A 13,058-nucleotide genomic window follows, 5' to 3' on the forward strand; every position below is an offset into this window, starting at 1 on the left:
GAGTAAATGTTCATAATTCTGTGCATGGTGACAGATAATCATATTTATTGTTGTTAGACTAGATTAGAACACACACAGGCACACACCAATCTGATGGAGACAATAGTCACCACAAAGGATTTGAAAACAAAGGGAAGATGCTTTTAAATGCCAAAGATGTATATCGAAAAAGGCCCCACTCAAACTATGTTGTGAAAACACTTTAAATGAAGGACTGTGCTTCTGTGTCTGCTGTGTGTCTGGCTGTAATATTCAAGTCTCGTTATGTCTTGATAGATGCTATTTCTTTGTGGAAGTCAGGAACCAAATCCAAGCACCATATATTTACGTTCAGCAGTCTGTTCAGTGCAGCGCTCCTGTGAGATATCAAGCTTATGTAAGCAGTGCAAGACATGAGGTAAACAGTCTAAAGTGTGTCACTGTAATAATGAGCTCTGCTGACTCAGCCCAAAGCCGGCTCTCTGTGAGAGTCAAGGTTCGTCTGTAATGAGCCAAATTCTGCAAAGTGAAAATAGTTTAGCAGGAAGAGTGAAGTGTCACGAAGAATGTGTGTCACCGTGACAAGCAATAGATGTGTAAACTCGGCCTTAATCTCCAGGCGGAAGACCTTCCTCCCAATTGTAGAACTGGCTCTGACCATTTGAGCATCCATCTTGGTTAATCTGAAGAATCTGCTGCCATAATGCCTCCACCTATCTAGAGGCTGGCTGTTACCACAGCAACCCACTGGACCAAAATCCTAACAAATGCCAAGAGAGTTTAAGGTCACGCGTCGAACGTTCTGCCCAGAAAATAGAAGAGGAAGATGAGTGAGCGCAGGACACAGGCCTGTCTGTCACATTGGAAAAAGTGTGTCTCCGGCCCACAGCCCTATCTGCTTATCAAAACAGCCTGTTTACACTGTGTGTTTCTGTGCAGGATGTTCGATGTTGGAGGCCAGCGGTCAGAGCGGAAGAAGTGGATCCACTGCTTCGAAGGAGTCACAGCCATCATCTTCTGTGTCGCCATGAGTGCTTACGACCTGGTCCTGGCTGAGGACGAGGAGATGGTGAGTTACTGCAGTACCCCATCCCAGGATCATTTAAAGTGGGCCGGGAGGTCGCGGATTTCTGCGAGCTCATTTCCTTTATGTGCCCTAGTTGTGCTCTCTAATAATCTCTCTTATATCCACACCCAGAACCGGATGCACGAGAGCATGAAGCTGTTTGACTCCATCTGCAACAACAAGTGGTTCACAGAGACATCCATCATCCTGTTCCTCAACAAGAAGGATCTGTTTGAGGAGAAGATCGCCAACAGCCCTCTGACCATCTGCTTCCCTGAGTACTCCGGTACGGTATGAACAGCTTTATGTAGACACTGACCAGAGCAGTATGATTTGTAGACCTGAGAAACAAAAAAATCTATGAATATGTCATGAGTAGGTCTTCCTGAAACAAAATGTGCAGTCTCAGTCTGTGCTTCTCAATTATCAGCTTGTGTGACTCGTGCAAAATAAGAAGTCCTTTCTGTGATTCTATGAGCCTCTGCGTGGATCACAGAAGTGAAAACGCCTCACCTTTTCAGTAGATGATTGTATCACATTTTTTTTTATTCCGTTGTTTTCCTCAGGCCCCAACAAGTACGAGGATGCCCAGGCCTACATTCAGACTAAATTTGAGGACCTGAACAAGAAGAAGGACACCAAGGAAATCTACACCCACTTCACCTGTGCCACTGACACCAAGAACGTGCAGTTCGTGTTTGATGCAGTCACTGATGTCATCATCAAGAACAACCTGAAGGACTGTGGCCTCTTCTAAATACACATTTGAGAAAGGGTCAAGGTGAGTTTGTTCAGATGAATAATTCTCAGGCAGTGACTCAGTAACAGCCAGTCCACAGAAATGACTGATTTCATTGTATTTCTGTTGCTGCCCTAGATTACTTGAACAGTCCTGAAGACCATACAGACGGAGGAATATACTCGCATCATGAATGACTGCACTGGCCAACCATGATTTCTTCTTTGATCAGCTTTTTATAAAGACACCTAAGAGACTGAAAACGCCACGAGACCTGCTGCAGAATTTCAACCAGTTCTGATTCAGTTGCTCGTATTGTTAACTCTTTGGGCTATGACCACAAAAAAAAACAAAAACAAACAAAAAAAAAAAAAATTCTACATTTATTTTGTATTGTTGTTCTTTATTTCTTGTTTGTTTTCAATTACTAGAGGAAGCAAAGGAAAAGTTTTTTATATAAATGCATTCATTTTACTTTTAGAGATTCTGATGTGCAAAATTATAAAACTTTTAATCACATGAAGCTTATTTTTGAAGCACAGGCATTGACAGAAAATATGATTGATAAAGGAAAGTGCTTTTTATATAATGTTTACATAAGTTCATCATTCATAGCCAATCCACATATTGTTCTGCATGACTCAACATGGCAAATATTAGCTCTGTAATCTGCACAAATTATCTAACATTCCTACAAAACATTAAAAAAAATAAAAGTGGAAAAAAAAAAAAAAAACAGCTTCACGTGCAGGCAGAAATGAAATTCTAACGAATATTTAAAGTATGTGCGTACCTAACATCCTCTCACTTTTATAGTACCTTTACCATGTCTGTTGCAGTATGTGTGTGCCTTGAGTTCTGTTTACAACCATTTTCTAGATATGCTTTCAGTGCTGTCTGACCTACTGTGCACCTGCTTCCTTTTCCAGTTTTTCTGCCTTGCAGCAATGAATATATAGTGATTATTAATGAGAGACGAAAATCTAATTCAGAAAAAAGTTAGTGTTTTTGGTAAATATTAAAATGCTTCAAAGTCCTATATGGTTTAATTTAAATAAAAGTAGAGATCACACAAATGTTGCACATTGCTTTTCCCTTTTTTTTTTTTTTTTTTTTGCTGTTGTTCGGTTGGTTTTTTTTGTTTGTTTTTTTTTGTTTGTTTTTTTACTTCTTTATTGTATTATTGTGACATTGTTAGACTTTGTGTGACAGCCTCACGTGTTTGCCAGCACTGTTAGATGAGAATTTTATTGCAATCTTGAATACAACGCAAATACTTCGGGTTTCGAATAATCCTTACTTTTCAAAAAACACGATTACTGTGCTGAAAGTGAGTCTGGCTGGTCTTCTGGGCTGTTGAAGTGAGGCAAAAGATGCTATCACAATGAATCTTCTAACAAAGGGGGCTTGAGTGGGAGCAGATTTTACTGGAGTTGATGACCACATCCTCAACCAGGAGGCAACATGCCTTTCCAACTAACTACTGTAGTATTAGGTTGCAATTAATGAATTGGATACTGTCAGTTGCACCTGGTTTAGTCGCTGTTGTTGCACACAGGTAAGGTGACGTTTAAAATGCTGGTCTATGATAAATCATCGATCCCTGGAAGGTCAAATTGAAGACTGTTCAGGAACATTAATATCATTTGCTGTCACTGAAGGATGAAGTTCTCTCAGTCAGATAACATGAATTTGTGGCTTTTGAGAAATGTACGTCTGACCAAATAAGCATGACTGGACTGGAGCCATCAAATGTTTTTCCCTTGATGCTTCAGGTTTATTGAGCATACTCCAGCCTCTTTCAGAAGCCTTGTATTCAGACACGTGTAGGGCGCCATCTAGTGGACACATGGGCAGCATCAACTACTTAAGAACTATGACAAGAGTTCACTATTTAGCAGGAAGTGAGCAACAAATGGAAGATCAGATTTATTTTTTTCGGTGCCAGTCCCTGCAGTTGTCTGTTGTAGTTACCCTGTGGTCTGTACCTTTCAGCTGTATCAGGTTCTTGCCCACCAACTTCAGCTTCAAAGAGAGGATTTTTACTCAGATGCATATCAGATCCATCTTCCTCAGTCTGCAGTATTTATTTTAGAGGCTGTTCTTGGTTTAATCCACATCACACAGTGAAGAAGGCTAATCAGTGATGACTATAGTAGCTTTATGACAGCTTGTCGGCCCTGCAGGGATCTCCCAGACTCATCCTGCCGGCCTCCTACAGACGCTCTGCAGAATAGTGATTGACCAATAAGAACAACTTTGAGTGAATAACAGAGAGCTGCAAAAATGTAGATCAGGCAAACTGGCAACATCACAGAGTTGTTATGCATTTCTACAGTGGGAATGGTCAGGCGAGTGTAGACTAAAACAACCCATGGTCACAGGAGCGCAGAGGTTATGTAAACGAAAATACAGTTAATGTTAATCATGGAAAATAAAAGGTCAAGAATCAATGTCACTGGCCAAATGTCTTCATTGACTTGTATGTTCGTATCAGCTGTTAACACCCTGGATGTAAACTCATTCATCCACCTCATGTTCTTGACAAAAGCATCTAGTTTTCACTTCTTTTTTGTTGTTGTTTTTGCAAAACTTTGTCCCATCATTTCTTTCTTTTGTTTCACAATTAACTCTCCACCATTTATATTTAAATACCAATAAAAGTGTGAAATTAAATCAAAAGTAGTAAGTTCCAAGACAAGGACAAAGCTTAGACCTGAATAAATGAGTGTAGGCACCTGATGTTGAAAACATTTATACAATGCTAATATTATATCCCAATTAAATATGTGTTATATGTAAAGAGACTTGTAAGATCCAGTTCTGTAGTCTTATAGACTTATTGCTACAACTAGAACCTGAGAAAAGTCCAGTTGTTTTATTCAAATCTTACCACACAGATCACAGAAATAAAAATACATTTAGGTTTATATAAAAATAGAAGGAACATATAATATGTATTGTATACTGAAATTTTTTAATGGGATATATATTTATCCATCAAAAATTCCTTGACTCATCTTCGATAAGGCCATCAGCTCTAGAGGGCAGTGCAGCTCTGCTCTTTCAACCAGGCTGTTCTTTGATTCGATTTTCTGCACACTCGAGGTTTGGGCCGTCTGATTATGTTCTGGTTTCAATTGATTGGGAATGAAACGATGGCTAAGATCGGGTCATTTGAGCAGCTGAACTGAAGTTCCCACAGAAGCCAAATATCAAAACATTGGCATGATTAGAAAATCTGTACTGTGAAGAAGTGAAGTAGCCAGTTGATTGGATACTTTAATGGACCGTGTTCGCAAACTGCTACAATGATTTGATCCATCAGGCATTTGGAAAAGCAGAGATACTGAGTGGAAGATTGAAATAATCACATTTCCATTAGCAGCAGTAATTACTTAATGCATGCTGCAGTGTGTGGGCTGGGGGTTATTGGAGTGCATGGCTCCATCCTGAAAGGGACCTTTTGTTGTTGTTCTTTTGTTTTTAGAAGCACGATGTGGGTACAAATGGCAGCACACAATACAGAGGACCCTGCAGACTGCACTCTGTGCTGCAGCTTATCCTGCTTACTGGAGGGCTTTGTATGAAAACAGCTATGAGATGATCCAAATAATTCAACAGGAAAAGAAACACTGGGTGATTTTATCTTTTTTTTTATGCATCCGGCCAACAATGTCTTAAATGTCTTCAATCCACTCATATGTTTCATATGGTCCTACTCATATTACTTGGTCTTGTTGGTCAAGCAGGTTAGGACATGCCAGAAGTGCCCTTACATGTTAATGCTGAACTTGCTGAGGAGATAAATCTGCACTTGAACAGCCACCTATCAGATCTGGATCACTCTCTGACAGTAATGAACACACAGACAATTCTGCTGGCCCATCAAATTTACATAAACACCCATTCACTGAATGGTGTGAATGGAAAGTGAAGTGTTCGCTGACTGTCAGGCCTGCAGACTCAATGCAGAGTCAATGTCCAGTTAGAGTGCAGATTACTGCATTTACATCTGATCTAGTGATTCACAAATGAGCTCACAGCAGGCGATGGTTACTAAAATAACAAGCAGCCAGTTTGTAGATCATAAGGTGAATCACTTTTCGGTTCATTCACTGTGCAAAAATTCACCGCAGTGTTTTTAAAATGTGAGTGTTGTTCTCTAACAGTCTAAAGTAAATATCTGAAGCCAGCAGCGTGGCCTTTGGGATAAAATGTCGTTTTGATTAGCAAATTATCATCTGCAGTTATTTCAAGATGATAACTTCATAAATTAAATGCAAAACTCCAGAAACACTTAATCTTATATATGAAGTTGTTTTGGCTTTCAAAAGACAATTTGTGTTTACAAAAAAAACTAAAAGAGCAGTGAATCTTTCCTCCAAGACTGTGCAACCAGCAGTAGACCACATTTATACATAGATAGGTCATTTATTACTGATTTCATGTTTCGCCCTTTGCTTCTTTTGCCTGCCAGAGTCTCCTCGGGTCTCTGAGCATCACTGAGGGTTTCAGTGTTTAGGAGTGAAATCAGGGCTGTCCCTGCAGCTGCTCGGAGCTTCCTGCGCTCTGATTGGTCGCAGCTGTAAAAGGAGGCGAGTCCGACAGGAGTGAAATCTGCTGAGCACATCTGTAGTCCGGACTGAGCCCAGACACCAGCAGGGACTGCTTCTGCTTCATGGGCACCTTCCTGTGATTTCTCACAGTTGATTCTGTCAGTCTGGACCTGTTTTCAAAGTGCTTTCTGATTTATCTTGCAGGAACTGAATTTTGCGGATGAGAGGAAAAGAGATGGTGAGTTCCTCCTCTGTCTCTCTCTTCAATCTTTGCTCCTGATTTCATTCTCGATCGGCCCGGCATGCTTCAGTTTCCCGAACTTAATCTGAGCTGCGGTTTGTTTGAATAGAGGATCTCTCCAACATATGGAGGTAACAGATGCCTTTGGAGCTGAGCAGCAGGAGGCTGCTCTCATACGTTCACGAGTTTACACATTAGCTGCATAAATAATGTCAGTTAATCCTGAAACATGCTCATGTGGCACATTGATGACTGTTCAGCAGTCATGCCTGTGATTTCTTTTAAACTGCATCAGTCTGTGTTCATTAATATATTTATTTCATACACTCACTCACTGCTTCGTTCATGACCGTGTGACTCTTTGGGCCCTTCCTCAAACTCTTGCAACATCTAACAGCGATATGAGAAGACACAGCAGGGTCAGATGCTTTAACGGACAGAGTAGACTCAGCAGAGAGGTCAGACAGGTTCAGAGGTGAGTTCGGGGGCCTCGGTGGAGGAAAGAGGTGTGCTGTTAGGTTGGCTTGTGATGGATGCTCCTACATGTGTCACCTCTTTGTCAGCTCCTTCTCATATTTTATCAACAGCAGCATCTGACTTGCTGTGAGGATTTTTATTTTACTTGTTTATTTTTTTTTTGGCCTCATCTGGAAATCAGTGTTATGTCTGTGTTGCTCTGTATGTTAATCATAACGATGCCCATTTTTATAAAGAATTTTAGGCCTTGTGTTTCTATTTTTGTTTGTTTGTTTGTTTTCTCTGCTCAGTTTCTACCCTTAAACTCTCGCGCAGACCGTCACATGATCTCTTCTGCCCTGTTTGAGTTTGAGAGTGAGCCACCGTCTCTCACTGGCTGATTCTGACCAATCAGCACTGAGTCAGGCAGGAAATCGGGGTATTATATTCCTTCGTATGTTATGGGAGAATTTCATAGGGAAGTTGGCTGCACTCTTAAAGAAACAGGGCCCTGGAACTAAATCACGATCCACAGGACCCTGGTCTCTCCTTGATACAGAGCAGATGTTTTTACTTTGGCAGTGGAGTTGTCTCACTGCAGATAAATAGTTGAGGTTAGGCAGTCGTGCAGATCACTGTAATAACAAATGTCTGGGCGTGCAGTTGAATCACTTCTAAGTCAAAGAAAAAAGGGCGTTAACTGATGTTGTTGGTGTGGTCAAGTGAATTAACAGACTGATTGTGTTTATTGACAAGCCTTTGAGCACATTGGCTGTAATGGAAAGGTTCTACTGTAGCTCACGCTCCAGCTCGTCTGAGTGTGCCCATGAAGCCCTCTGCATTTAATCATCTTTTGTTCATAACAGGCTTTGAATTTCACTGCTTCCACTGATGTACCACAGTGGGTGATTTACTGACTCTTCTCTTTTGTCTCCTCAGCTTTGCTTACGTGACTCAAGCGACTGCTTACGGGAGCACATGCAGTATATGATGAGGTCACTGCAAGATCTGAAACAGCTGCGGAAGAACTGCCCCGCCGCCAGACGCCCCCTCGCTCCCATCAACAAACAGCTCCCCGAGCTAGCCGGGGCAGCTGCAGTGGCACGTGCGTGTCAGCAGCGCGCACTGCTGAGAGAGCAGCGGACGCGGCTTCGGAGTTCTGATGCCAGCACAGCCAGCACCTACGACTCTGCTTGCTGCCTGGCCAGTCCTCTGGAAGGAGAGGTGGAGGAGGACGACTCAGTCAGTCAGCTGGGCCTGAGGCTCAGACTGGGCCTGGGCTCTCCCAGCAGTCAGAAGAGTGTGGATTTTGATTCAGGCTACTCAGAGGCATCATGGCAGGATGAGGCGGTGGTTCTCAGGCGCACGAGGAATGTGCGTGTGTCCTCCTCGGCCTGCCTCCGTACAAACAGAGCACCGAGTGGACGGGTGAGACCTAAATCCACCTCTGACGCCTGTCTGGAGACGTGGACATCGTTTGAGGTCAGCGACCCAGAGGACTGGACAAACTCTTTACTGAGCAGGGGGCGTAACCGGCAGCCCCTGGTTCTGGGAGACAACAGCTTTGCAGACCTCATACAGAACTGGATGGACTTGCCAGATTGCCCTGAACCCTCTGAACTGAAGCCAGGCTCAAGGCACAGGGTGGGGAGGGGTTTCCTCATGAACATGAGAAGGAAACTAGCTGGGTTTTCTAAGAGCGTGGAAGACCGAGTGAAGATGAGATCCACAGAGCCCTCTCATGCAAATAGAACAGCAAATGCTCCAAAACGCCTGTCCTGTCCTGTTGTGGCATCGCAGCCAAAAGCCCCCTTTTTCCACCAGTCACTCTCAGGCATTAATGAGCTGGACACAGACTTTTACCGCTTCGCTGCGCTCATGAAGTCAGGCAGCCGACAGCCAATTATCTGCAAAGACATCATTGGCTACATCTGACGCATCTCTTTTGTATGTAAAGCAGAGTACAGGCAGATGGACAACTCTCAGAGACACTTTATTTTTCTACCAATTTTTCACTTTTTATATTCTGTGATGAAGATATTGGAAATAAAATGTTCTCTCTGTTTGAACTCTGCACAGTCTCATATCTGTGTCTTGTGTCTTGCATGTGACTTAGATTGATATGATTTTGCCCTCTAGGAACAAATATGAACACCTTTTCATGTGAAGGAATCCTCTGCCACAATCATCTGACTTTCATTACATGACTCTTCACTGGAGGCGCAGATTGGAAAGGAGGGCTTTGGTGTCTGCATTACACAAACTAGATGTTGGTTCATTTGTTTTCATTAGAAAACATCAAAATGCATAGTTTTGGGGTAATTGAGTAGTTGGATTATAGTCTGAAAAATAAATTGAAAACATCGTAATATCTGAGAAGTGCAGACGTTTTCATTTCAGGAAAAATAAGAGCATTTGAGATAAGCAACTCAACTTTTGGAGAACAGTTTAAAACTCTTTGCCCCTCAGACAGCAAAGGGCTCAGAGAACAGTTCTGCTTTTACTCAGCAAAAAGCTGAATCCTTTGGGTCAACAAAGCTATTTACAAGGCAGAAACAGAGGCTGTATCAACACAGAGCGTTGTGCGCCCATTGAGGTAATTCCCCATATGTCCTCGCAGAGAGCCAAGCATCTGGTTGCAGATGGAGCCTGCATTTACTCTCCTTTCTACATCATGAAGCACGGCAGCTCACTAAGAGGCCTTTGCCTCATTTAACCTCCTGTTGGCTGAGCTCACAGGTGGGACCGTGCACATCAGTTAATGGCACTATTAGTTCTAGGCTTACTGAGGAAAGTAAAAAACACGCTGATACAAAGAGGTGACATAAGCACCAAGATAAGGTAACGATCACTTAACCTTTGCCTTTACATATCAGCTTCAACATCAATTCAGGGAAGAAATACCGCCAGACATTGTAAAGATACTACTTTTCTCCAAAAGGGATTTCCCATGCTCCCTGGAGCCACCCTCACCAATCATGTCTGATATCAAGGACACGGGAGACTAAAGAAGAGCGATGGTTCTTACTGGGTGTTGTTTGTCTTCGCGTGGCCCATCTGGGCCTCTGAAGTGTTTCACTGCAGCACACTGCTCAACACAGCAGTTCCTAGATGTGTGTAGCTGGATACATTTATCAGTACTTATCCCAGCTGACAGCGAACCATTTAAGGAATGAATCAAAAGAAAAGAGGAAGCTGATCCAACACATAATTCAAACTATTCACCAAACTGACATCAAATTGTCTGCAGACTGTTGTCCACTGATCTGCACATGTGAGCAAGCGGGGCTATCATTTCGTGCTAAATAATAGCGTAGGAAAGTATCACTACACTGCTGCAAATAATGGGTAATTTGTTGCAGCAAAATTCAGTTTCAAAACTTATCGTGGTGTCATAATTCACTGCAGATGCTCCAACATGTTGCATTGCTTCCAAAGAAGACATAATAACACCTGGTATGAAAGGCAAAATGCTTCCTGTTATGTGATGGAGCGGTTCGCATGTAATTTGTCGAACCATAGAGCTTTTGGACAACAGCTGCAGAGGAACAGGAGCCAATAAGCATTCACGTGTTTATAAGCAACAACACACAGCTTGTCCCGGGGAAATCATGGATTTAGCCCTGTGATAACAATGTAGGTCTGTGGTATTCATGGCAGCTCCAAACATGATCATTACATGCGTTGTCTTCAGACAGTTCCAACATTTGTCTGCATGCCACCTGCAGAATAATCTAGTAGTTCACTTTCTTGCACTCTTGGGAGCATGCTTTATCCATACTGCTTTAGGCCTGAAATTTAAATGTTAATCTTCCCACCAAGCCTTGATTGTTATAATTAGGCAACGATGACTGTGGCATAACTCTGAGTCCGTCACCTTTCCCAATCTCAAACTGCCTATAGAGAGATGTTGTTCACAAGGGGCAGATATCACGCGACTGTGGAAGAATCACTCAAAATAATCTACTTTTCTATCTACTGAAAACAAATGATGGCTGCTATCCACAGTCTGTTTGCAGACTCCCTCAAGGGCAGCTGCCATAAACAGTTTCCTTGACTCTGGCACCCAAGATGATTTAAAGCAGATCTGATGAGGCATAACAAACTTACAGGGTGGCTGCCTCTAACACAGTGGACACACAACAAGTCTCCTGCTAATTAAAAGTGTTACTGAGGATTTTATTTCTAGCCCTCACTGATAGTCCTGTCTTCCACTGTGAGCATGAACTCACTCAACCCTCCCTCCCATCACCCGTCTTTTAATTATCAGCAAGCACAAGCAGAGGACGAGTCATCTGGCTGAGTTTTTGGACAGCCTTCCTCACTGAAACTCTGATTAGAGCTTCTACCTGTGAATTTGTGCCACTTGCAGGATTATTGAACGATATATTGTGGAAATCTGTGTTGGCTGACTCTCCCAGGTCACTGCAGGATGTTGTGCAGGCTGCTGTCATTCTAATCTAATTTTCAGCATAAGGCAATTAAGATGTCCCATAATTAGCTCACTGCTCTGTGAAGTCTTTCTTTTTCTTCATTCCTGTTGAATGAAGTGGGAGAAAATTGTCTGAAGTGCATCAGCGACAGGGAGCTGTGTAATCTTGGAACCACTCTTTGTGTCATAGGGCTGTTCGCTCTGACCACACAGATCTGCAGCTGAATTTAAACATTACAATGAAAGGTGGGATAAAGTAGCCATTTTCCTGGAACCAATGTGGTTACGTTTAATGCCTCTGAAAAATTTGGAGACACAGGAAATGGCTGTAGATAGAAACGTTGGTTTAAAAGTGATAGCAAGGAAATGGTGACACACGGATATTGAGATACTGGCCTGTAGACGACAAATGAATAGACAAGCTTTGCTCTATCCTCTTGATTTCTTTCAATCTTGCACGGTGTAAAGAAACCACAAATAAAGAATTGTGTTTAAATGGGCCTGCAAGGCTGTTAGAGTTACACTGTGCTATGATAGTTGGGAGATTTTCTCTGTAGAAAAAAGGTCAGTTGACCTGAATTAAGTTAAAAGCAACATTTGGCTTCCAGATCTGTTAGAGAAGGAGACAGCAGTTAGAGTCGCTCTACTGCACATCACAGATAGAGAGCACAACTGTTGTCTTTACCGAACAGGGACTCAGATGTGCGTGACGACATATACACTCACATGCAGACACACACTACAGGCTGTTGCTGCTAACCTATGGACTGAGTGTGGCAGGAAGTGAAGTGGGGGGGTTTTTAGCCTGCAGTCTGACAAAGCATGAATGTGATTAATGTCCCTCTTTGTTTTCTTTCTCTCTTTCTTTTTGGCAAGGACATGGCTAGCTAAATAAAACCAGAAAGACCATTTAATATGAGACCTTCGCCTGTCTGCTTTTGCAGAGATCCTGCTCTTACTCAACCCCCCCCGCCCCCCCTCGCCTTTATAACCTGGTCAAGATTAAAATAGAGTTTCCATCTTCATTAACTCACAACTGTTCCTGTTCTAATGTATGCTACTGATGCAAATTTTGTGAATTAAAAGGAATAATCAAAATGTGATTTATTATTAACAATTTGGACCTTTCAATAAGAATAATAAAAGCCCCCAGCAATGTAAATCTCTTTTTGTAATGTGCTTGATCCTACTCAAATCCACCTAAAATCAGAATACCCTCCTCTTTGCTGTGTTGCTTTTACAAGATGTGCTTTGAACCGGCAATCAGAGAATCATCATACAACTTTATTTAGAAACCACACAGCTGCTTTCCTTCTCTACTTACTATAAACCGGAACAGGGGGTTCATGGGAATCATAACAGACAGGATGACACGAGGACGAAATATCCCAGAAGATTTTGCTTCTGTTCTCATGACTAAACAGAGCCTCTTAGGTCAAACCCTACTTCCTCTGTTCAGTCCAACACACAGTTTCACAAGCAAATCCAGAGACCTATAATATAAATAAAAAGGTCTCCTTAGGGGCTAAAAATGTAATAAATTAGTATATAAATTGGTATTTGACCAATTGATCAATACTGGTTCC

General features: G+C 42.2%; 2 protein-coding genes across 3 annotated transcripts in view; both read left to right on the forward strand.

Annotated features, from left to right (window-relative positions):
* The window catches only part of LOC115044287 (guanine nucleotide-binding protein G(i) subunit alpha-2), a 43,794-nt gene extending 41,229 nt beyond the window's left edge, over positions 1-2,565 (forward strand). The window contains exons 6-9 of the mRNA XM_029503275.1: positions 919-1,048; positions 1,178-1,331; positions 1,612-1,826; positions 1,923-2,565. Coding sequence (XP_029359135.1) covers positions 919-1,048; positions 1,178-1,331; positions 1,612-1,802 — 475 coding nt within the window. The 3' untranslated portion in view covers positions 1,803-1,826; positions 1,923-2,565. The remainder of the gene's footprint in view (positions 1-918; positions 1,049-1,177; positions 1,332-1,611; positions 1,827-1,922) is intronic.
* Positions 2,566-6,435: 3,870 nt separating this feature from the next.
* LOC115043781 (PAK4-inhibitor inka2-like) lies at positions 6,436-9,114 on the forward strand. Of its 2 annotated transcripts, none has more exons than XM_029502478.1 (2): positions 6,436-6,581; positions 7,980-9,114. In XM_029502478.1, the coding sequence occupies exons 1-2, from the start codon at positions 6,564-6,566 to the stop codon at positions 8,973-8,975; spliced, it is 1,014 nt and encodes a 337-aa protein (XP_029358338.1). In that variant the 5' UTR covers positions 6,436-6,563; the 3' UTR covers positions 8,976-9,114. The 2 variants fall into 2 exon arrangements, with proteins under 2 accessions (XP_029358338.1, XP_029358339.1); XM_029502479.1 differs by lacking the exon at positions 6,436-6,581 and adding an exon at positions 7,250-7,479.
* The last annotated feature ends 3,944 nt before the right edge of the window (positions 9,115-13,058 follow it).

The sequence above is a fragment of the Echeneis naucrates genome, chromosome 5 (assembly GCF_900963305.1).
Source record: "Echeneis naucrates chromosome 5, fEcheNa1.1, whole genome shotgun sequence".
NCBI classification, from domain to species: Eukaryota; Metazoa; Chordata; class Actinopteri; order Carangiformes; family Echeneidae; genus Echeneis; species Echeneis naucrates.